The sequence below is a fragment of the Micromys minutus genome, assembly GCF_963924665.1.
Source record: "Micromys minutus genome assembly, chromosome: 1".
NCBI lineage: Eukaryota > Metazoa > Chordata > Mammalia > Rodentia > Muridae > Micromys > Micromys minutus.
Window position 1 is genome coordinate 129,444,262 of NC_137969.1, and position 21,404 is coordinate 129,465,665.

A 21,404-nucleotide genomic window follows, 5' to 3' on the forward strand; every position below is an offset into this window, starting at 1 on the left:
TGCTCACTCTTAATAAAGGCTTTCTGTACAGTGTTTCTAGTTTCTAGTGTGGCTTTGCAGGCTAATAAGTTGAAAACTATCATCTTAGTAATGAATGTGGATCTTAATGTCATATTAGAGGTACCAGATGACCAGAGCATGATAGGAAACACACACAAATCCAGGTATGTAGGTTCAGTGGGTGGCTTCAATGGAAGTTTTTAAAATCAGGAATTAAAACAATTCTCAAGGAGATCTGTAAATACCAGAAAGGCATTTGTTCTTTGAAGCAAACCTTATAGCAAAATGGTAATAAAGGGCCTTTCCTTGGGTAATCTTTAATCTTCTGGCCTCTGCACCAGTTAAACAAGAATAGTTAAGGACACAAACTGAGTTACAGGTAAAGCGTGAGCAGAACTGTCAGCCTTTGTATAACTGTATTGACATAGTATAACAAGCCTAGGTGGATGCATGCCTAATCAGTAAGGAGATGGAAATACAGCTTCCAGCTTTGTATCTTTTATGCCTGAATATTTTATCCTGTAAGTGCATTGATGTGTAATTCTTTTGGGAGTGCACATGTGGTCATGTGTTCTTGAGCCAGGGCTGCAGGTACATCAGCATCAACTTATAAATGTCCTCCCACTTGAGTTGTGAGTGACATAAGCTTGTTCCTTCTCACTGCTCTTATTTGCCATTGCCTGGAGGTTACTAGCCAGTGCTATTGCAGAAGAAAAAAAAATTGAATATAAATATTGGAAAGGACAGGCAAGTGTTTAGTCACCTAAGTGAAATGCTGGTAAATTATGGTTTCCTGGGTGGTCAAAGAGAATTTCCTGAACAAAGGTAGGAATGTGACATCAGTATGTATATAGTCCATACATTTACATTATTTGGGAAGGATACATAGGAAGATGATAGATTCAGCTGGATCAGTGACTTACTGGATTTGGATGCAAAAAGATTCTTCAGGAATTCCTCTATTATGGCTTCACTTCTTGAGTTTGTTCTTCCTAAGTAATGCCAGGTTGATGCTGTGGCTGTAGGAGAATAAATGGGTCTTTCCCCCAAGCTTTCCCAAGCAGGAAAGAGAAAATGGCTGGCACTCTTGATTGAGGTGTACTGGATGGGGAACACTGTCCTCAGCATTGAGTGGAGTCATAATGGACATGGCTAATGTGGCTTGAGGTGGGAGTTGGAGATTGCTTGGTTTCATTCTCAGTGCTTGAATGAGTTATCCGGGGAAGAATGGGGAAGGAGAGGACAGGCTAGGGCATAAAGTACATTATGGCATCTGGCATATGTCATGTATCGTAAAACCATATACTGGTCAATAGGTGTTTCTGGAGCTTCATTCCTTCCTTCCATCCTTCCTTCCATCCATCCATCCATCTATCCATCCATCCATCCATCCATCCATAAAAGGTCTCCCAGAACCCAAGCTGGCCTCATCTTGCTTGAGCTCCTGATCTTCTTGACTCCGTTACCTGAGTGGCAGGATTACTGGCTTGGACATTGTTGTTGCCCTAATATATGGGACCTCTGTGTGCATGTGTGCCAGTGTGTGCCTATGGTGTGTGTTATGGTGTGTGGGTGTGTACCTGTGTTGCTAAATCATGAAGTACCTTAGCTGATGTGCTAGAGACTTGAGCTTAGACTTTAGGTAATGAAGAGCCACTGGAGGATTTAAGCCAGCATGGAATTTGTACTTGGGGAGGACCTCTTAAGGCTGTGTGCAGCATGAGTCAGTGGTCTCAGAGAATGGAGCCTAAGCCAGGGCTGCACAGGAGGGGTACCATTAAGTAATACTGAGGAGGGAGGACATTTAGTATAGGTGGCGAGTGAGGGAGAAGGGATAGTGACTCCCTGGCTTGTTTCTAGGTGCTGCAGCTGGTGAGTGAAGTGGGGTAGCACTGGGCTTGGGGAGAAAGTTACTTTAGTTTCAGATGAGGATCGAGAATGGGTAGTCAGGTAGATGCTGTAGATTGCTCAGGATGAGATCTGAGTGGTTAAACTTTCAGTGATTAGGAATTTTGGACAAGAGTCTAAAACAGTGGTTCTTGCCCTTTCTAATATTGTGACCCTTTAATACACTTCCTCGTGTTGTGGTGACCTCCCAACCCTAAAACTACTTTGGTCACTACCTTATAACTGTAATTTTTCTACTGTTATGAATTATAATCTAAAATGTTTTGGAGATAGAGGTTTACCAAAGGGGTCATGACCTACAGTAGGTTGAGAACCTGCAGGTCTAAAGACTAGCAGTTAATGTTGACCTCTACATATCAATCTTAATGAGCAAAAGAACCTGTGGAGGAGCCAAAAGAGGAGGGAACCCAGATGACAAGACATTTCCGGAGGCTGTGGGAGGAGCTGTGTCAAACCCCCAGAGATGAAATACAATACAAATGGAAGCTGCCCATTACATTGGAGAGTTAGGGAGTTGCTGACGACTTTGGCAAGGATTTCAGGGGAAGATGGGTGTAGGAAAGAACAGGCATGAGCTGAAGTGGAGATACAGGCAGTCTCTGGGAAGGAACAGGTTGATTATATAAAAAAGAACAAATTGATAGATGTTCCATGATACATTCTGGACATTGGTTCCAGGACTGGAGGGGACCAAATTCCACAGGACTCAAGTCTCCAGTGTCAGAAGAGCTAGCACTCAGCTCATGTGACCTGTAAAAGTCATCTGCCTACTCTAAATCATTTCTAGATTTTATTTCTAAAATACTATATGTACTAAATATATAGTATTATATATTTATATACTGTGTACGTATATATTATGTCCTACTTAAGAAATAATGAATTTCCTGGTTTTTAGAGACCAGTGTGTGGCTCTTTGTGATGATCCTAAAAATTATTGCATGTGTTCATTATAGATGTCATTACCAAGTCAGAATGTAGAGCTTTTAGATACTTTAAAAAGCAGGGGTTTGATAGCCTGTCCATAGAACTGACTGCTTTCTCCAAAGGTCAAAGGGCACACTGGTGAGCTGGAGAGAGCCCAAAGTAGACTCCCTACAGTTTAATCCTTGAGACTCAGTTGAATATTTTCTACTTGTATTTGATTTCCTCCCAAAGAAGTTAGTTAGGGCCTTTCCTTCTTCTCAGTCAAATTTGATATCAAGTGTGTCAAATTTAATTCACATGACACTGTATTTTATTGTAGGAACTGAGGATGTGGTGGGTCCTGAAGGCATGGAGAAGTTCTGTGAAGACATTGGTGTTGAACCAGAAAACGTAAGTCTACTTTGGGACAGTGTGGAATGGCCTTTTTTGCCTCTTTTTTTTTTTTTTTTTTTGCCAAGTAAAGCAGTAAAACAAGAAGTAATTGTGTGTTGGTTTGTGTGAGGCCAGCTAAGAAATATGTTCTAATTCTAGTTTGATTTGTAAGTGGAATGCTTTCTCTCCCTCTTCCTCCCCTCTCTTCTCTTTCTCTTTGTAGTCCTGGTTGTCCTGAAACTTGCTGTGTAGACCAGGCTGGCCTCAAACTTTGAGATTCACCTTCCTCTGCTTCCCAAGTGCTGGGATTGAAGGCGTGTGCCACCACCGCCTGGCCTGGTTTCTTCCCTTAAGTTTTGTGCTGTAACTGTGGTCATTTCCTGGGTCAATTTCTTGTACACTAAGTGATTAATTGTGATGCGTAAGAAGGGTGTGGGCACACATACCACAGTGCCAGATGCACAGTGGGTAGGAGTCACTGTGTGCTGTGGACTTTTGTCCCCCTCAGGAGCTATTCCAACTTAATAAAGAGTTCTACGTTCTAAATAATTATTCATACAGTGTTGAGTAGGTGGTAATTACCATACATTTTCCACAGGTCTTTCACTTCACACTAAATATTTCCCTCAGAATTTAGAATTATTTTATATATGCTTAATTATTTTTGCCTCCTTCATTGCATCATGCCTGTTAAATAATCTATCTTGTTCTCACATAATATGTTACACTAAAATAAAACTATACATGTGCCCTGGTTCAATGATGTAAGTTATGTTTACTCCATTGGCCAGCATTACAAACATGGCCGATCTAAAGGAGTTTATGGTCTGGAAGAGGCCTCAAGGGACTGTCCCTTTCGTTCAGACTTTTAAAGACATCTGGTGCCCACGATGAATACTGTGCTTCTAATGGAAACTGGGAACTGAGGTTTACACCTTCTGGTCTTCTTTTCCCTTTTTGTCTTTTCTGCGTGCTGCTGTTTACTGCCCCCCCCCCCCACAGTCTCTCCAGGAGAAGAGCTGTTTTCTAAAGTACCTTTACGATGTGTTTCACAATGTGGAGTTTTGTTTTGAAATTAAAAAAAAAAAATGACTTTAAGGTGTTCTAGTTCTGGTTATTCACCTTGGTCTAAAAGTTTAGAGAGTAGCATGTCATTAGTGTGTCACGAGGTGGCCTTGGTTGTGCGATGGCACCACTGGCTTTCAGGGGGCGGTTTTCTCTAGGTGTTAGCTGAAGTTGGGGGGGGGAGTTGGGCCTGGCAGGGGTTAGAGAAACAGGCAAAGAGGAGATGGAAGAGGGGCTGGCCACAGGTCAGATGAGAGTGGGGGTTCCGGGTTAGGCTGCAGGAGTCTGAGGGATGAGCTGAACATTTCACCTGAGGCAGAGAGCCTGTCTCCATGTGGGATGCCCTGGCTTTGACTCTGACTAGAAAAGGAAAGAGCTCCAAGTTCCTCGCCAGCGACAGTTCTCCAGAAAAGGCAGCTCTTCCTGGCATCCTTGTTGGCAGTTAGGAACCCTTTAGAACTCTGTTTCTGTAGGAATAGACGTCTTGACATGTAAAATTATGCGGAGGACCAAAAGACTAAATTCAGAACTGGATTGTTTCCAAGTATGTGCTCCTGTGCCTCATTCTGAGCCTGCACAGGGTGGTGGTGGCATCTCACATCCTGAGGTAAGAAGTGTGGTGTAACCCCTGCCGTGCCAGTCCTCAGGCTGCAGCCTGCAAAGCAACTAAGGTGCTGTTTGCTTGTAAAGCCTTTTTGCCTCTACTAATGAGCACTTTAAAGGGATTTTAACTCCCTGCTTCCTGGCTTTATCAGGCCCATAAGATTCAGTATCTTTTCATTTACTTAGGGGTGGGGGCTCTTAAAAACACATAGCTTTCTCACTGAGTTAACCCAAGGATGGCAAGTGTCCTCTGCAGATGTTTAACTTTGTGTGTGTATGTGCATGTGCATGAGCGTTCATGAGTGTGAGTTTATGTTTCTTCAGTCTTAGCTGCTTATTAAACATGTTTTTATGCAGAATTTTAAAAACACTATTACATGTAGATACAAATTAGTATCAAACTAGATACAAATTAGTATCAAATATTAAAACACTATTCCCTTCCCTTTTCTTCTTCAAAACCCATCCATATACCCCTTTTTGTTCTTTAAAATTTATGACCTTTTTTTCATTAATTGGTGTGTGTGTGTGTGTGTGTGTGTGTGTGTGTGTGTGTGTGTCTGTGTGTGTTGCATACTCTTCCCCAGGGAAGACTATGCCTCCTACTCTGGGCTGTCCTTACTGGCATCCTGTACCTACCTGCAGTTCTTTGTGTGGGGTGAGGCCTCCTGTGCTTGCCTGTGTGTGTTAGTGTGTTCATTGGTGCCATCCAATCGCGCTCACGTTTACTTTTAGTCTTTGACAGAACTGTATGGAGACTAAGCTTGATAATACACAGTCAGTTAAGGGTGTGGGTTGGTTTACCTGAGTACATTGATATTAACGTGTCCGAATTGCAGGAAACCTGAGCCAGGAGAAAAGCTACAGTGGGCAATCGGAAGAGCATAGTGTGCCCTTTGGGAGAGAAACTTTTCTTAGCAGCCAACTAATTTATAAATCACATTTCTTTTACCTTTATTTAACAATCATATTTTGACCTCTTTAAATCTAAAAACCCTACTGATTTTTTAATTTAATGTTTTAAAATAAAAATAATTTTATCACTAGTGTTATGATGTTGTCTTTGTCAAACCCAGTCTAACTCTGTTTTGAAGCCACCTTCATACCTTGGTGACTAGACCACCGTGGGTAGAAGCTGGTGCAGGACATTGGAGTAGCTAATTGCTGAGGTCTGATTTGTCACTGTATCTCTGTATTTTAACAGGTAGTTATGCTTGTCCTAGCTTGGAAATTGGATGCACAGAACATGGGCTATTTTACTCTACAGGAATGGCTGAAAGGAATGACTTCCCTACAGTAAGTCCAGGGGTGAGGGTTCTTGGGTGGTCAGTAGAGGGGTGTAGAATTTGAGTAGAGTAAAGGAGGGGCCTCTCTGGCTCTTTGGTGGTCACCTCACTTCTGGGAACTCAGGATATGGTAGAGTATGAGAGAAGAGAAGCCTGGGAATGTGGCAAACCTCCCTTTGGCTTGATATGGAAAGACCACAACCCATCCTGGGGGTTGGCATAGTTTAGTGACTGAAGTGTTTATGTATCTTATGTGTGGCAAAGAACACAATAGTATTTCTCTGGAGTAGTTCTGGGAAGAAATAGGCCCCTTTTCCCATTCATGTGACCCAGGTGTGTAAAGTAAAACATTATAATAGCTGCATTAAAAAAATAAAGTCTCAATTTATTTAGCCACAGATACCCAAAACATTATTACACCAAAGCATAATCGTGCTTTAAAAATTAAGCTATTTTATATTTCCTTTCTTTTAAAAATTTATTGTGTATTTTGCATTTTTAGTCTTTCCAGTCAGTTTTATTAACTATGTTGAACCCCTTAGACAAGACTAAGAAAAAAGATTAGTAGCTTTATATATTTACTTGGTGTGTATGTGTGTGTGTGTGTGTGTGTGTGCGCGCGCACACACACATGCATGTGCATGTGTACTTTCTTAGCTTAGAGTTTCATTCAGAAAGACAAATTATTTTGCTACATGGAAAGGAGAAACTTGGGAGAGGGGAGAGATTCAGATGGTGTCCAAGGTGAAGCACTAATTAGCTTTGGTCCAGGAGTGTTTTTATCTTTTTCTTTTCCCCTTAACTAGGAATAAAACTTGGTTCTTAACTCACTTTCCTCTGCTAGCATCGTGTGTTGGAAGTCGCCATCCTTTTTACAATCACATTTCTTGTCTTTGTGCACGACAGTTGTGGGGTGGTGGCCTGTGGAGTGCTTGTGTAATGGAGTCTGCCATGTTGGAGCCTGCTGGCCCATCCTTTCCTCACTGTTCTCCTACTGCTGTCAGGAAGAGCATTTCAGGTATCTCAGAGCCGTTCCCTGAGTGTCCTTGTGACAGATGCATGGGATGCCACATGCCTGAAGATTTCTTCAGCTCTTCAGAGGCAGTGCTGTCTTTCAGACCTATGCTCAACGGTCTACACTCATTTGTTTCTGATGGGATGGTCCTCATTTTCATACAGTCTTAGGTTCTGACAGACCTGTCAGAATCTGTCCATAGGATTTCTTACTCATGCCAGGTCTTGCCCGTGTGTTTGAGTGCTACACTTCCTGAAGGAGGCCATTGTGGGGGACACAGGACTCCGTGAAGCTCTTGGTTGTGAGCTTTGTTCTGTGATGTACTCAGTCTGTGATGGGTGGAGTCTCAAAGGTGGCTATGACCTAATTCTAGAAATTCAGGGTTTGGTCATCGTGTGTGTGTGTGTGTGTGTGTGTGTGTGTGTGTGTGTGTGTGTGTTGTAAAATTTGGAGACTGGTTTTCTTACACAACATGGAGCTGATCATTCAGGATAGAAATATTGTTCTTTGTGGTTCAAGTGTTGTACAACCTCAAGTTTCTAAGAACCTTCCTGCAGCCTTCCTAGATTAGCCATTTGTTTAGGAAATACCTGAATAGCTCTGATATGCTAGTTACCATATTCTGGGAAAGAAGTCTCATGAACAAGATTCTGTCTCAGTGTTTCTCAACCTATGGGTCTTAACCCCGGGTCAGGAGAGTCAAACAACCCTTTCACAGGGGTTACCTAAGGCCATTGGAAAACTCAGATATTTACATAGAATTCATAACAGTAGCAACATTACAGTCATGAAGTAGCCATGAAATGATTTTTCAGTTGGGAGTCACTACAATCTGAGGAATTGTATTAAAGGGTCACAGAATTGAGGAGGTTGGAAACCACAGCTCTGGCTCATCACCGTGTCCTGATGAGAAGTATGGTGGTTTGAATGAGAATGTGCCCCACAGTCTGGGTATTTGAACATTTGATCCCCAAGCTGCTGGCTCTGTTTGGGGACATTTAAGAGATGTGTCCTTGCTGGAGGAACTATGTCACTGGGTTGGGATTTGAGATCATATAGCCCCACCTTCTACTTCTCTCCTTGCTCCTTGCTTGAGGCTGAGATGTGATCTCTTAGCTTCCTGACACTGTGCCTGCTGCCTTCTATTGTGCCTTCCACATGGTCGACTCCTAGCCATCTGGAATTGTAAGCCAGGATAAAACTTGTTCTTCTCTAAGTTACCTTGATCAGAGTGTTGTATCAAAATGACAGAAAGCTAATCAACGCAAGAAGCAGCTGAGAGAGAGGAGAGGTTTCTGTTGGCACATGTCATGAGTAGATGTCTGCATGGGGGAACCTGGCAGCAGAGTTTGGGGGTCTGCTTCCTCCAGCCTGGCCTCACTCCCTGAGAGCTCCACAGCCTCTCAAAGCCACTAGACCAAGTTCTCAAACATAAACCTACAATGGACGCTTTGCATAGGCTCATGGCCACCTCATAATGCCAAGTGCATTTAGACCAACCTAGGAGTCTTCATGGAGCTAAGAGTTCCAACACTTTTTAAAAGTCCAACGTCTCTTTAGAGAGTCAAGGCAACTGGTTAGTTGTGAGCCCTGTAAAATTAAGAAAATAAGAAACACACTTCCGGTATACATGACATCGAATAAACACTCTGATTCCCAAAATGGGGAATTGGGAGGAGAGCAGAAAAGATCTGCCTAAGTGAGACCAGAAACCCTAAATGAACACGAAACCTTGAAGCTCCATGCCCAGGATCTGAAGGCTTGCCGTGGCTTTCTCTGTGCTGCTCTGGGTTGGAGTAACCATGTCCCCCACGCAGTGTCACCTGTGGAAGACACAGCATCTCTCTTAGGCCAGCTCTCCTCAGTAAACATGCCCACCTCCCTGGCTGGCATCTGCGGTATTTCAGGATCTGTACTACAATGTGGGCTTTAGTTCCACTGCTGGACGCACTGCCCCCTCGGAGTTCTGTGCAGGATCTCTGTTTCTTCCACATGTCTCCTGGCTTCAGTGTCCTTAGGGAACCTTGACGGTTCTCTCTCCCTGACTCTAGTTCCCATACTGTGTACATGCCTGAAGAAACAGCACATGTGGACAAGCTGTGCCAAATGTCGCCAGCTCTAAATACAGCTTGACCCTAGCTTCAGCAGCTCTGTGTGCCTCCGAAGCGGAAGCTGGGGTGTTCTTCCTAAGTGTTCCTAGATGGCCTTTCCCCTTGAACCAGTTACTCTTCACATAAGAGTTTTCAAAGGAGCCCGCAGTGCTGCATTTTGAAGTGTGATCGGTGTGAGCCAAGGCTGAGGGGTTTCTTCAGCAGTGTTGCTGGTGTCTCTTAACAGTTCCAGCCAGCTGGTCTGCTTTTTGCTCTTCTTGATCCCAGTACTAACACTGTTCAAATCCTTGCCAGACTGGCCCATTTCTGTTCTTCACCTCTAGCCATGGTCCTGCTCCTTTCTTCCTGTTCTCTTGACTGGACATATGGACGAGCGCATGAGGGCCATGCTGCATTGAACATTTTACGCTGCCTTGAAATTTCCTGTTAGAAAATAGACCATTACTTTGGAACTCAGCCTTTAGGTTTTGGGGTATGAGCAGACGGTTGCCAGTTCCTAGTTAATAGGATTGGTCTCCAGTTCAGTTCCCCAGCTCTGTCCCCCACCTGCACGTCCCCCTGAGAGCCGGTGAGTACTCCTCCCTTTGTGCCCTCCGCTGTCACACTTTGACCAGGCTTGCCCAGTAAGCTCTGCTTGTGACATTGAGGACCCTCACTAGCCTTAGCACCTTTGTAGCTTCAAACACTTCCACATCCTCCAGTGAGTGCACTCTAGATGCGTGTGAACCACACTGCCAGGCAGTATCTTCATCCTTCCTTCTGGCTCAGTTCTGGACCCCAGCCCCTGAGCCCCGGGGTGCTTCTGCCCACCTTCAACAGGCACTGAGAGTTACACGACCTGGGTGATTCTAAGTGCAGCCAGGCTGACCAGGGAGGTAACTTGTCACCAAGACAAAGTGCATTAGGGGCAGGATTTAGAAATAATACTTTAAAAGTTCAGAAATATTAGTCATTCTGCTAGTTGAATCAACTAAGTCCAATGTTTGTAAGATGTGTTTACCTAGTCCACAGGAAAACTCGTGCATACTAAAATGGAAATTGGTCTGTCCTTTTAGTTATTCATTTTGTCTTCTGTTTTAGATTTATCCCTCTGGTTTTAGTCATTTTCATTTTATTAAATCTGTCCTGTTAGATACTTTACATTCAAGTTGGAACCCATGTGTATATGATAAAAACCTGTATTTATATACAGTGATACACATTTTACTTTACTTAGATTTTTATAGCAAAGAACAGAGTTGCTTATAAATAGCAGAAGTCTGTTTCTTATAGTTCTGGGTGAAGCTATAGACCAAGGCTTCATCAGCTTTGGTATCTAGGGACAGCTTGGATTTGGCTTGTCAAGGAATTATGGCTGTGTGATCATGTGCTGGTTAGGACAAACAAGTTTCTTTAGGCTGCTTTTTAAGGACACTGATCCATTCACAAAGACTTTGCCTTCATGACTTGGTCCAAAATTCACTTCCAAAATTTTAGAAATATTTTGAATTTGCTTATTTAAAGTCTAATGATTTATAAAACATGTCTCTATTTTGATCATAACAGTTCACTACTCCTCTTACCTTCTCTTGACCCTCAGCCCCATCTCCCTCCTAACCTTACATCCTCCCTTTTTAACTTTTTTTTTGGTTATTAATAACCCCAGTGTGTAATTAACTCTTCCCCGTGTGCCTGGGTGTGGGATCACCCACTGGGAACAATGCCCCATAGTGAAACAAGATTTCAGCGCACGGATTGAAGGTGTGTATGAGTGAACAAGAGGGTCAGACACAAGCAGAGGCTGTGGTCTAGCCTTTGGTAAAGAAGGCAACCTCCCATAGTGGATATTACCTTACCCCACAGTGGGAATGTGTTAGAACTAGAATGAACTTGGGGATGGCTTAGAATGATAGCCAGTCTTTGTGTAAAACTCTGGTGGGCTAGAAAAACCGCTCTGGACTAAGAGAACGGGTGCAGGTTTTGAGAGCTGTGGGGAACGCTGGCTGAACTTAGAAGTGTACTTAGCTCATTGAACTTCTGACTTACCCTGTACAGTATACTTGAGCTGGGGATCCAGCCACTTTCCCATCAGCCCTCTGGGCTGAACACAAACCTGTTTCTCCACTGTCCCTTCTCCTCTGACAGGGGCCTTGTTGGTGGCCACTAGATGGCAACCTATTGTTCCAGGCAGGGCCACTGAGCCCTCTTAGAGGCATGAGTTTACAAAGAGCCCCTGTGATAGATGTGCCCCAGCTACCGGACACGTGATGCGGAGCTTTGGATATGTGTTTGTATGTGATCTCATTTAAAGTTCGGGACTTGCTCATGTCTCACAGTTGGACGGGCATTGCAGGTGTCTTTCGATAGGAGGAGAAAGGTCACCCTGGCTTGGCACAGGTCTTGTTTAGGTTTCACACACTGTTCTGCCTCAGCACCCACGCATACTCTGTTCTCTCTCAGCAGCTCTATGTGTTCAGGTTTCTGCACCAGAATCTATTGCCCGGGACTAAAGAGCCCATCTGAATGTGTCCCTTGGGTTTCCTTTCTAGTGACAACTAGGAACCCTGCCTTCCATGGTTTTGGATGGACTAACTTTCCCCTCTCCAAGCCCTCCCTCAGTAACATTGTTAATTTTTTCTTGTGTGAATAGTGTCTTAGTTCTGTAGTAGTACACCCAATGTCAAGTTAGCCTAAGCCAGCTGCCACCCGTGCCCCAGCCACACCTCCCCCACACCGCCTTGGGTGTCTCCTAGTCTCTGCCGTCCTTATTTGGGTTCTGACACTAGGTCTATAGTTAGACTCACCTTCTTAACTCTTTTCCTTTCCTACCCCAATTTTGAGAGCTCTGAGGAGCTGCTGGGGGTGCAGGCCTGGTCTCTCCTATAGTAGGAAGTTGCCCCTATTGTTTGTAGGGTTCAGAGTAAAGTTTTCCACAGTGGACTGTGGGAGACTTTGTGTAGCCACTCTTTCGGTTCTGAATGTGCGAGTTCATCAAGTGTATAGTAGCAAATGAAAGTGAAAGAATAAATCTAGTTGGCAGCAAACATCAAATTGAGGGCTCAAGCTACCCAGCAGGGTTGATTTTGGAAGCCCTTTTAAAGCAGCCAATGGCATTCCTCATAGAGTCCCCGCAGAGCTTGGTCCCCTTGGTTCACTCTGTCCCTTCCCTCTGGTAAGCTTCCAAGTAAAAGAACACAAACAGGAAAGTAATGTCATTAAGTCAGGAGCTCACACATCCCCCAGACACCGCCTGGGAAGTCCCTCTAAGGTATTGGCTACAGTTCCTGATTGGGTGGTCTGGGTAGAACAGCTGGAAACCCACTGGAGAAGTTGAGGCAGACCAGTGGACTCCCACACCCCGCCCCCGCAGTGTGCAGTGTCCCTTGGCTGAGCTTCCAGCCTCTCCCACTCCTCAGCCTCTCCTTTCCCTTACTTTATTTGCTTTCATAGTACTGGGTAACCATGGAAACTTGTTTGGGAAAACTCTGCCTTCAAGTCAGTTGTTCCCTGCCACACTTGGGGTAAGGCACCCATCGCCCTGACAAAGATGGTACTTAAGAGTGTCTGAGCAGGGGCTGCGCAGGATGGGACTGGGACCAGAGGACAGTCCCCTCTCTCAAGAGCCGGCTTCTCAGTGAGTTCAGGGGTACATGACAGTTCACCAGCACACCATTCATTACAAGGCCAGAGGAGGACTTGGTACTGTTAAATGAGTTTCTACACCAGATTTGTGTAACAAGTGCCATTACACCACCCCCACCCACACCCCCTGCCCCCCCCCCATCTTGTTGGCCTGGTTCTCATTTTTTAAGGCTTACATGTTGCAAACAAAATTAGTTTATAAAATAACTAGTGCACTTCCCTATCAAAAGTAAGCACTGCTACTTACTGATAAGAACAGGTTGTCATCAGCAGGGTCCCTGGAGACACAGCTGCTTCAAGTTTGGAGCAGAGGAAGAACAAAAAGGGGGCTGGGAGGTTCTGCCACAGAGAAGGAGGAAGTGTGCAGAGATTGGTGAGCACACATCAGGATACAGCCAGGTTCAAGGGCCATTGGCCAAACTGGAGAGTTCGAGCATTGCAGAGAATAAAGTCAGCAATGGATGAACAAGCCAAATTAAAAGAAACAGCAACTCTCAAGTCCACAGTGAGAACAGTGTTATCCACCAGGCTCTTCACGGGAGGCTGGCGGGTCAGGAGTGCATGTCTTTAGGTGTGATCCTAGCAAGGTCTAAAGCTGCATCCTGTAAATGGGGTGTTCAGTGGGCGTCCATCTAGGAGAGGCATGTGAGATGTCAGAGGCTGGGGTGCTGCTCGCAGTGGTAGGCCCCTTGGTCGGGGCCTTATTAGGGGCTGTTGGAGAGCATTAGCAGAGGCATGAAGGGCTTTCATTGATGTACCTGAATGTCACCATGTCACAGTCAGGATCAGTGTCTCTACACTAGTCTGTCTGATCTGTAAATTTATTTATATACTCCATAAGGGGAAACTGAGGCATCAGGAAAACAGCAAGTTGAAAAAAATTGAACTGGGTAGTCACAGTCTCGGTGTCACCCACAGGCTGCTTGGTATTTCAGAGCTAGGCAAGTGTACTCTGCTGGGGAGAGGCTCAGTCGATACAGTACTTTTGATTTGCTGTACAGGGCTAAGGTCTGAGTTTGCTTCCCAGACCCCATGTTAAAAGACAAGAGTAGTGGTATATACTTGTAAATCCCAGCACAGGGGAGACGGAGACAGGGAGGTCACTGGGGCTCACTGGTCAGCCATTCCAGTTTACTTGGTAGATTTCTGGTACAATAAGAGACTTTGTCTCAAAACACAAGGCGGACAGCACCTGAGGAGTAGCACTTGAAGCTGACCTTTGGCCCCCACATGTACACATCTGAACACACAAATATGAACACACAAATAAATAATAAATGGAGAATCTGGTGCATACCCTCCCTGCAGCAATACAAATTAATTTCAGTGATAGGGAACAGTCTGATGTGTCGAGGCTCCTTGTGGTGTCATGTCCCCATCAGCAACATGTGTAATCATGGGGAACCTTCGTGACAGAGTGACATGCTACAAAGACAGCTGTAATGGTCTCTAACTTTGCAGAGCAGTTGGAGGCTGGCAGGCTGGGTGCTCATGGGACACTGACATGGTGTGAGGGTTGATGGGACATGTCATTGAAGCTTTCAGGTGGCACAGTGCTCACGTGCATGTGGACACGCACACACACACACACACACACACACGTGAGAAGAGCATGAGTGTGAGGGGAGTGTGTACAGTTGTGCTGGGTTGCTGTGTATCCACTCTTCTGTGCCTTTAACATCTACTAAGAAGTGCAGAAAGCAACTAGTCATTATGGACACAGTCCGCTTCCAGTTTTTTATTCTTTGGGTTTTTATATTAATTACTCCAATTAAAAAAAAAAAACCACTCAGGTTGTAATTTACCTTTATTCTGTTTCCTAGATGTGATACAACAGAAAAACTCAGAACTACTTTGGATTACTTAAGATCATTATTAAACGATACAACAAACTTTAAGCTCATTTACAGATACGCGTTTGACTTTGCACGGGTGAGTTCTCTGGAACCTGTCCAGATGTTTCCCTCTCCCTCCCTCTTTTATTGCCTTTGGAGATTTGCTTTTTACATCACAGCAAGACCTTGAAAAGTTATTCCCAGGGCAAGAGCTAGTGTTTCTAATGCTTTGAAAAACTGATTCTGAACAAATGTGTGTTAGCTAAAACACACATTCAGCGGTGTTGATGAGCAGCTCCTGTGATGGTTAGGAGCAGGTTGTATGCCAGCCTCGTATCTGATGCTTAGAACTGCCAGACAGTCATGGAAAGGCCGTCCGTTCTCACACAACAGACCTTCCCCCCTAGAGACTTCAATACTCACCGTAGCTAATCCAGTTGACTTTGAAGGCTGTTAGAGCAAAGAATGTGATCCAAACCAAGGCTCATGTCCTGTTTGCTAATTTATCAATTCCAGTCCATATTTGTGACAGGAGTGAATAAAAACCGGTCACTTAGGTAGTGAATTCCAAAGGACTCAGTAGTATGTTCATGGAAAGCTGGCCTCAGCCCTTTAACTAGGCTTTACTCCCGATTAGCATCTTCTCCATGTGTTTGTTGGGTTTAGATGACTAAACGTTGGTTGGCTGCATTTTTTTTTATATCTCTGCCTCTTTTACTTATTAATTTATTCCCAGTAGAGTGAGGAATGGCTCTTTCCTTTTCTGTGCTGACCTTTTTTTGTTCTTCATTCTTTGGTTTTACCAGTTTTAGCACCAAAACTGTATTCTATGGTGAACTCTAGTCTGCAGCAGAATGTCAGCAGTGCTACGTGGAGCTGATTCATGTCATTCTGAAACCAAGCCTTACAGAGTCACATGTGCATGCAGTTAACTGAAGCTAGGCCTGGAGGGATGAGAGTCTCGTGGTACTCGATAGAGTGGCATTTATGTAATTATATGTAGGATATAGAGGCTGGTAGAGTTTCTAGGTTCAGTACATAATCCCTGCTGCCCCCTCCCCGCCCTTTAAACATGCACAGGTCTCTTCTGCACCCAAAGTAGCTCTTTTTGGCTTCTTGCTTAGGTGTCCCAATTCTCTTAACCACCCTCTGTGCTTTAGATTCAAGACTCATTTGCTCCTTCCTGGCTTCCTCCCATTCTGGTCAGTCACCGTGGCTCACCTAACGGGAGCTCTTTCGATCTCCTCTTTCTTGGAGCCTCCACTATATTGCAGGCTTGTCAGTTGAGATCCTTGTTACTCGTGACCTGCCTCTTATGCTAGGTGTCTTTCCACACTCACAGCACCTACATCATCACTAAGGAGTCATCAGCCTTTCTCCATCCCTACCTGGCTTCCAGCACCTCTCACTACATGTATGCCAACATGTGTATCCTGATGGGGCTGATGCAGCTGTCCCACAGAGCCTGGAGGTCTTTAATCCACTTCATACAGCAAGTAGAGAAATGACCTGTTATGTTATTATCAGACAGTGGATCTCTCACTCAAACAATTGAATCTGTGGCTTCCTCCAGCCCCACATAATCAGGTTCCAAGCTCCTGACCTCGTGCTATCTGCAGGGAACTGTATTCTGTGTGACCTGCTGATCCTGATACCTGACCTTTCAGCTTTTCTGCTGTCTGCCTCTGGCCATGCTGGGCAGTTGCTTGGAGCCCCGTTTACAGTCCCACATCCATCTCCAGGCTTGTGGACCCAACCGCTTGCACCCTGCTGGGTCAGCCAGTGTCAGAGGGCTTGTGCCGCGGTCACTTTCACAGCCCAGTGACTCCTTGGCATGACACTGGAATTTGGGTACACACCTTCTATATTCCTGGTAGATCAAGGACTGGGAATTTTCTATGTGTTCAGTAGAGTTGTTTGTTTTTGAGGGTCATCTTCAGCAGATAGTGGTGACTTATTCCTTTTTATACATTGATGAATAGTAACTACTCATTTTTATCATTTAATTACCAAAGCCATTCATTTCAGCTTGAATGCACACCGAGGTGAATCTGTTACTAGTGTCGCTTTTGTTTAGCTCTGTCTTACATGTTTTAGGAAGTTGTGTTTTTGTTTGCATTGAGTTAGAATATTTTTAGGGTCTGTTTTGATCGTCTTGCCGCGTGGCACGGCCACTCTGGGTCTGCCTCTCAGCCTCTCTCACCTGGCATTTCTTCTTGATACATTATTTAGAAATACATTGATTATTTTGCAGGTATTTGGGATTTACTGGGTAATCTTTGTATTATGGATACCTAGTTTAATTATGTTAGTCAAAGAAGTACAATTTCAGTCTGTTTAATATATGGTCCAAAATATGGCCTGCTCTTGACTGTCACCTATCTCTCTTGTCTGATGACTGTAAGTTGGGTCAGATTGGTTGAAGGTGCTCAGGTCTTTACTGCCTGCTGTCTGTTAGTTCCTTCAACCGAGGATTGGTGAGTTCCTCAGTTCTAGCTTACTCTGTTACCCTGGATCCAGCTTACTCCAATATATTTTAAAGCTTTGACGTTAGGTTTAGACATGCTGTTATGTCCTGAATGAACTGATCCACTTTGCATTATGAAGTGTTCCAGAGTCGTCTTTATTCCAGAGTCACTGTGTGAGGATGCAGGGCTTCCAGGACCCGCTGGCTGTAATGTGCACGGAGTGCCAGTTCTTTCCCTTCCCTTAGCCCATGGTGCCTGTGTTGAGCGGATTTCAGATGGACAGTGTGCATGTGGACGTGACAGTCCGTGTCTCCCAGATGCTGACGCTGCGTCTGGTATGGATGTTACTGACATTAAGCTCCTGCATTGCTGCTTCTCCCTCTTCCATCTTTATCCGCCCTGTCCTGCAGAGGGGAAAACGTCATTGCGGCGCCTTATCCTCTCATCATGCCTTCTTTGGGATGGAGGTGGGGTTTCTCTTCCTTGTGAGTCTGTCGTTTCTTTCAGGCTTTATAACCCACATCTCTGTTGTATTGTTTCTGCTGTGCACCCCAGACTTTGTCATGGCATGTTAAAGGTTTACAGTTTGCATGCGTAACCATGTAAGAGCCTCAACAAGGGTGACTTTCATCTTGCCCGCCATAGTTTGCATGATTCACTCACGCTGAGTCTGACACTGTAGTCTCGTGTAAACAGGCAGATGAGTCTGTTGCAGGTTCTAAGTTCTTTTTTCCTCTTATGCAGATCAGTATCTGATGCCATTTTCCTTCTGCAGAACAAAACTTCCTTAACAGTCCCTGCAGGACAGATGAGCAAGATGCTCCTTTCTTGGAAGCTGGCACTTTGTGCCCCCCCCCCCCCGTAGTGGCATCCAATGCCATTCCCATCTTTATTCTCCAAGCATAGTGCCTGTTTATTGAGATAGGTTTTCTCTTTGCTCTGCTGTCCAGCCAGTAGATCATGATGCTTCTGACAAAGTTTCCCTGGTTACTATTCTGACTGGTATTTGTTGGGCTTTTTGAATTTGTAGGTTCATAGTTGATATTAACCTGGGAAATCTTTTAGGCGTTACCCTTTAAATGTGTTTTATGTTCTGTCTCTTTGTTCAACTATAAAATGTTATATTTCTTGATACTGTCCCATGGGTCACCGGTAGCCCATTCTCCTCATTTTAGCTTTATTGTTGTGTCCTCCGTTATTAATCTCTGACGTCTTCTCTCATCACAGATACTGTTTCCTCTCAGAAGCTCATTTTTTTCACTGCCTTCTTTTCTTCTCAGGACAGTGTCCTTGTACCTCCTTAAACATCTAGAGTATGTTTGTTAGATAGAAATGCTTGCCAACCACCTCTGTCTTCTACTGTATATCGTGTTGGACAAGTTCCTCCTGATTGCTGTAGGGTTTAGTTACTGACCTAGCCCTTGCCTTGGAAGGTGATGTAAGTTCTGTGTTATAGGTAGCCGGGTTGCTTCTCCTCCTTAAAACCAGTTGTGTGCTTTGAAAGGGTGATCCAGAACAGTTTTATTGTAGCAGTGCCTTGGTGTGTTAAGGCAGAGACATCTCAGTGCCTAGTGTGAGCTCTTCATATGCTGGCCGTGGAAACACAAATCGTCTGAAGTCCCTGTCAGCTCAGTCTCTGCTTAGCCGCTCCAGTTGATCCTTCTCGAGGCCAAAGATTAGAGGTGACTCTGGGGACTTTCAGGTCTTTGTTTTGTGACTCTTGGATCCTTGTTGTTCTTTGGCCTACAGCCTGTTTTCTGTAACTCAGGAAAACCCTTAGGCTGTGCTGAGTTCCCCCTTTTATTTGCTGGAGCCTGGTGTCCTTCGCCTCTGGAGAAGGTGTACTGTTGGGGTTTCCGATGTTACAGTCTGTTGTCAGGGTAGGAGCAGGTCCTTCCTATCTGCTTCTGCATTCAGAAAACACCCAGAGTTGTGTCCAAGTGAATGTAGAATCCAACGTCTTTCCTCTGTGCACCCCCTGAGGGAAATGACTCCTAAAAGTCATACATTCCAATTAGCACAACAGATCTTTTTGACTGTTTCAATGAAGTTGAACTACTTGACAGTGTTGATAATATCTTAAATGTTGCAAAACAACAACAGCGTGTAATACATTAAATATTTTGAGTGATACTTTAATATACCAACTAGAGACTATAATATAGTACTTCTCAATCTGTAGGTCGAGACCCCCTAGAGGGGTCGAACAATCTTTTTTTATAGGGTCACCTAAGACCATGGATACTACATTGTGATTCCTAGAAGTAGCAGAATTACAGTGATGAAGTAGCAATTAAGTAAGTTTATGGTTGGGGGTCATAACCATAACGTGAGGACCTGTATTAAGAGGCTGTAGCGTTAGGAAGGTTGAGGACCACCAGCATAATAGAATATTAGACAATGTAAATGGCCCTTTTGATGGCTCTTCACCAAAATTGTAGTCCCAGGGGAATTATCATTTCTCTCATTGTTAAAGTGGGCAGCAGATGGTGCTGACAAGGTGGCTCAGTGGTTACGAATACATGTTCTTACCCAAAGCCTGGGTTTGGTGCCCAGCACCCACATGGTGGCTCACAACTGCCTGTGAATCTTCTAAGGGGATTGCCCACAGGGGCACTTGCACACATGTGGTTGCACACATGTGTGCAACAACAAGCTTTTGTATTGGTTTCCTGTGGTTCTCACTGCTCTGTAGTTTTGTCGATGTCATACAGTTGTGACACTTCAGAGGTCACCTGGTGCTGCCTCGTCAGTCCTCAGTATTGAAGTGGTGCTGGACAGGACAGGCATTTGAAGACCGTTGCTATGTCATGCCTTTCCACAGGGCCATGTCACCTTCCTGTCTTAGTTTTGCCTGTGTCCTCTGGTGTCTTCTGAGGGAAACAGGGATAAAGAACAAGAGTTCTTTTCTATAGCTGAAATCCTCTCAATTTTGTGCATAAGATTTTCCCCTGGTGTTAAGTTGTGTTTTCTTATATAGCTGGTACTGTGAAGGGTCTTCCAGCTGACATTGTTTTGAGCTTTTATAGAGATCGCATCTGGCTGCTCTTTCAGGCTGATCTCAGACTCCGGGTTATCCCAGGAGCCTAGGGAGCCTGCCCAAGCACTGGTTCTCTCTGGAAGGCAACTGGGTGGGGGTGGGGGTGGGGTAGAGCATTGGCTGGAGGGGGGTGGCAAAACTTTATTTTTCAAATTTAAAAGTTTATTTATTATTAATAAGATTTACTCTTTTGGATTCTTCTTTATTCTGAGGCCAGAAGCCAATGGCTTCAGGTGAATTAACATCCATCACTTAATCTGGAAGGGGTGGTGTAGGTGAAGGGTTTATTAATAGTGCTCCCTTCTCTTTAGCCTCCAGTAGCCTTTCCCTGACTAGGTTGGTTAACTCTGTGGACCAGAAAGGGAGAAAAGGGAAAGAATGAAAGTCCTTTCCTGGCAGCTGTGCACAGACACATGTACAATTCATACATACACAATCTGGTCAGCCCAGCCATGTCTGAATCAACTCCACAAGTGTTCATGCATGCTTACATATGTACATATATACTTGCATGTGATCATATAAACAGACAGACATATACATTTGGATGGATGGATGGAGCAGAGCCCCCCAAGCCACCTCATCATCTTTATTTCTTTTCTCTGGCTTTTTTTTATAGACAAAAGTTCATAGAAGATTCCCTCATAGATAAAATGTTATACAAAAGGGGAGTAACAGAAGGATGTTGATATTAAGTTGAAATATAGAATATTATTTCATTTTATAAGCTCATTATAAGTTCAAAGCAACAGTTTTCCATGGCTTCGCTTTATCGTAGTGCACACCTGTGGCTTCATCCTTGGACCTGACCTAGAATGAATGTTTTCCCTTGATCATAAGTTTGTCCCAAGACTATTTCTCCTTTAGTGTAATTGTGAAAGCTCATTGTATTCCTTATTATGCAGCCTTTACTTACTGTTATGAGGACTGGGCACATTCTAGTTTTGATTCTAACTTTATTACATCTTTCTAACAAAACAACTAAAACTATCTTAAAACTTTCTTCTTAAGATTTGAATCAAATCAGGAACTCTATAAAATCATTAATTCATCTAAACAGCATTAATTTATGGAAGTTTATCTTTATGATGATCTGCAGGAAATCTGGTCAATAGGGTGAGCTAATGCCCAGGGATTATTGTATTAATTTGGT

The 21,404-nt window shown here is 44.1% G+C and overlaps 1 protein-coding gene across 1 annotated transcript in view; it reads left to right on the forward strand.

Moving 5' to 3' along the window:
• Positions 1 to 21,404, forward strand: part of DCUN1D4 (defective in cullin neddylation 1 domain containing 4) — a 66,796-nt gene that overhangs the window by 34,870 nt on the left and 10,522 nt on the right. The window contains exons 6-8 of the mRNA XM_080914452.1: positions 3,155 to 3,225; positions 6,080 to 6,171; positions 14,732 to 14,840. Of these exons, the coding sequence (XP_080770578.1) occupies positions 3,155 to 3,225; positions 6,080 to 6,171; positions 14,732 to 14,840 (272 nt within the window). The remainder of the gene's footprint in view (positions 1 to 3,154; positions 3,226 to 6,079; positions 6,172 to 14,731; positions 14,841 to 21,404) is intronic.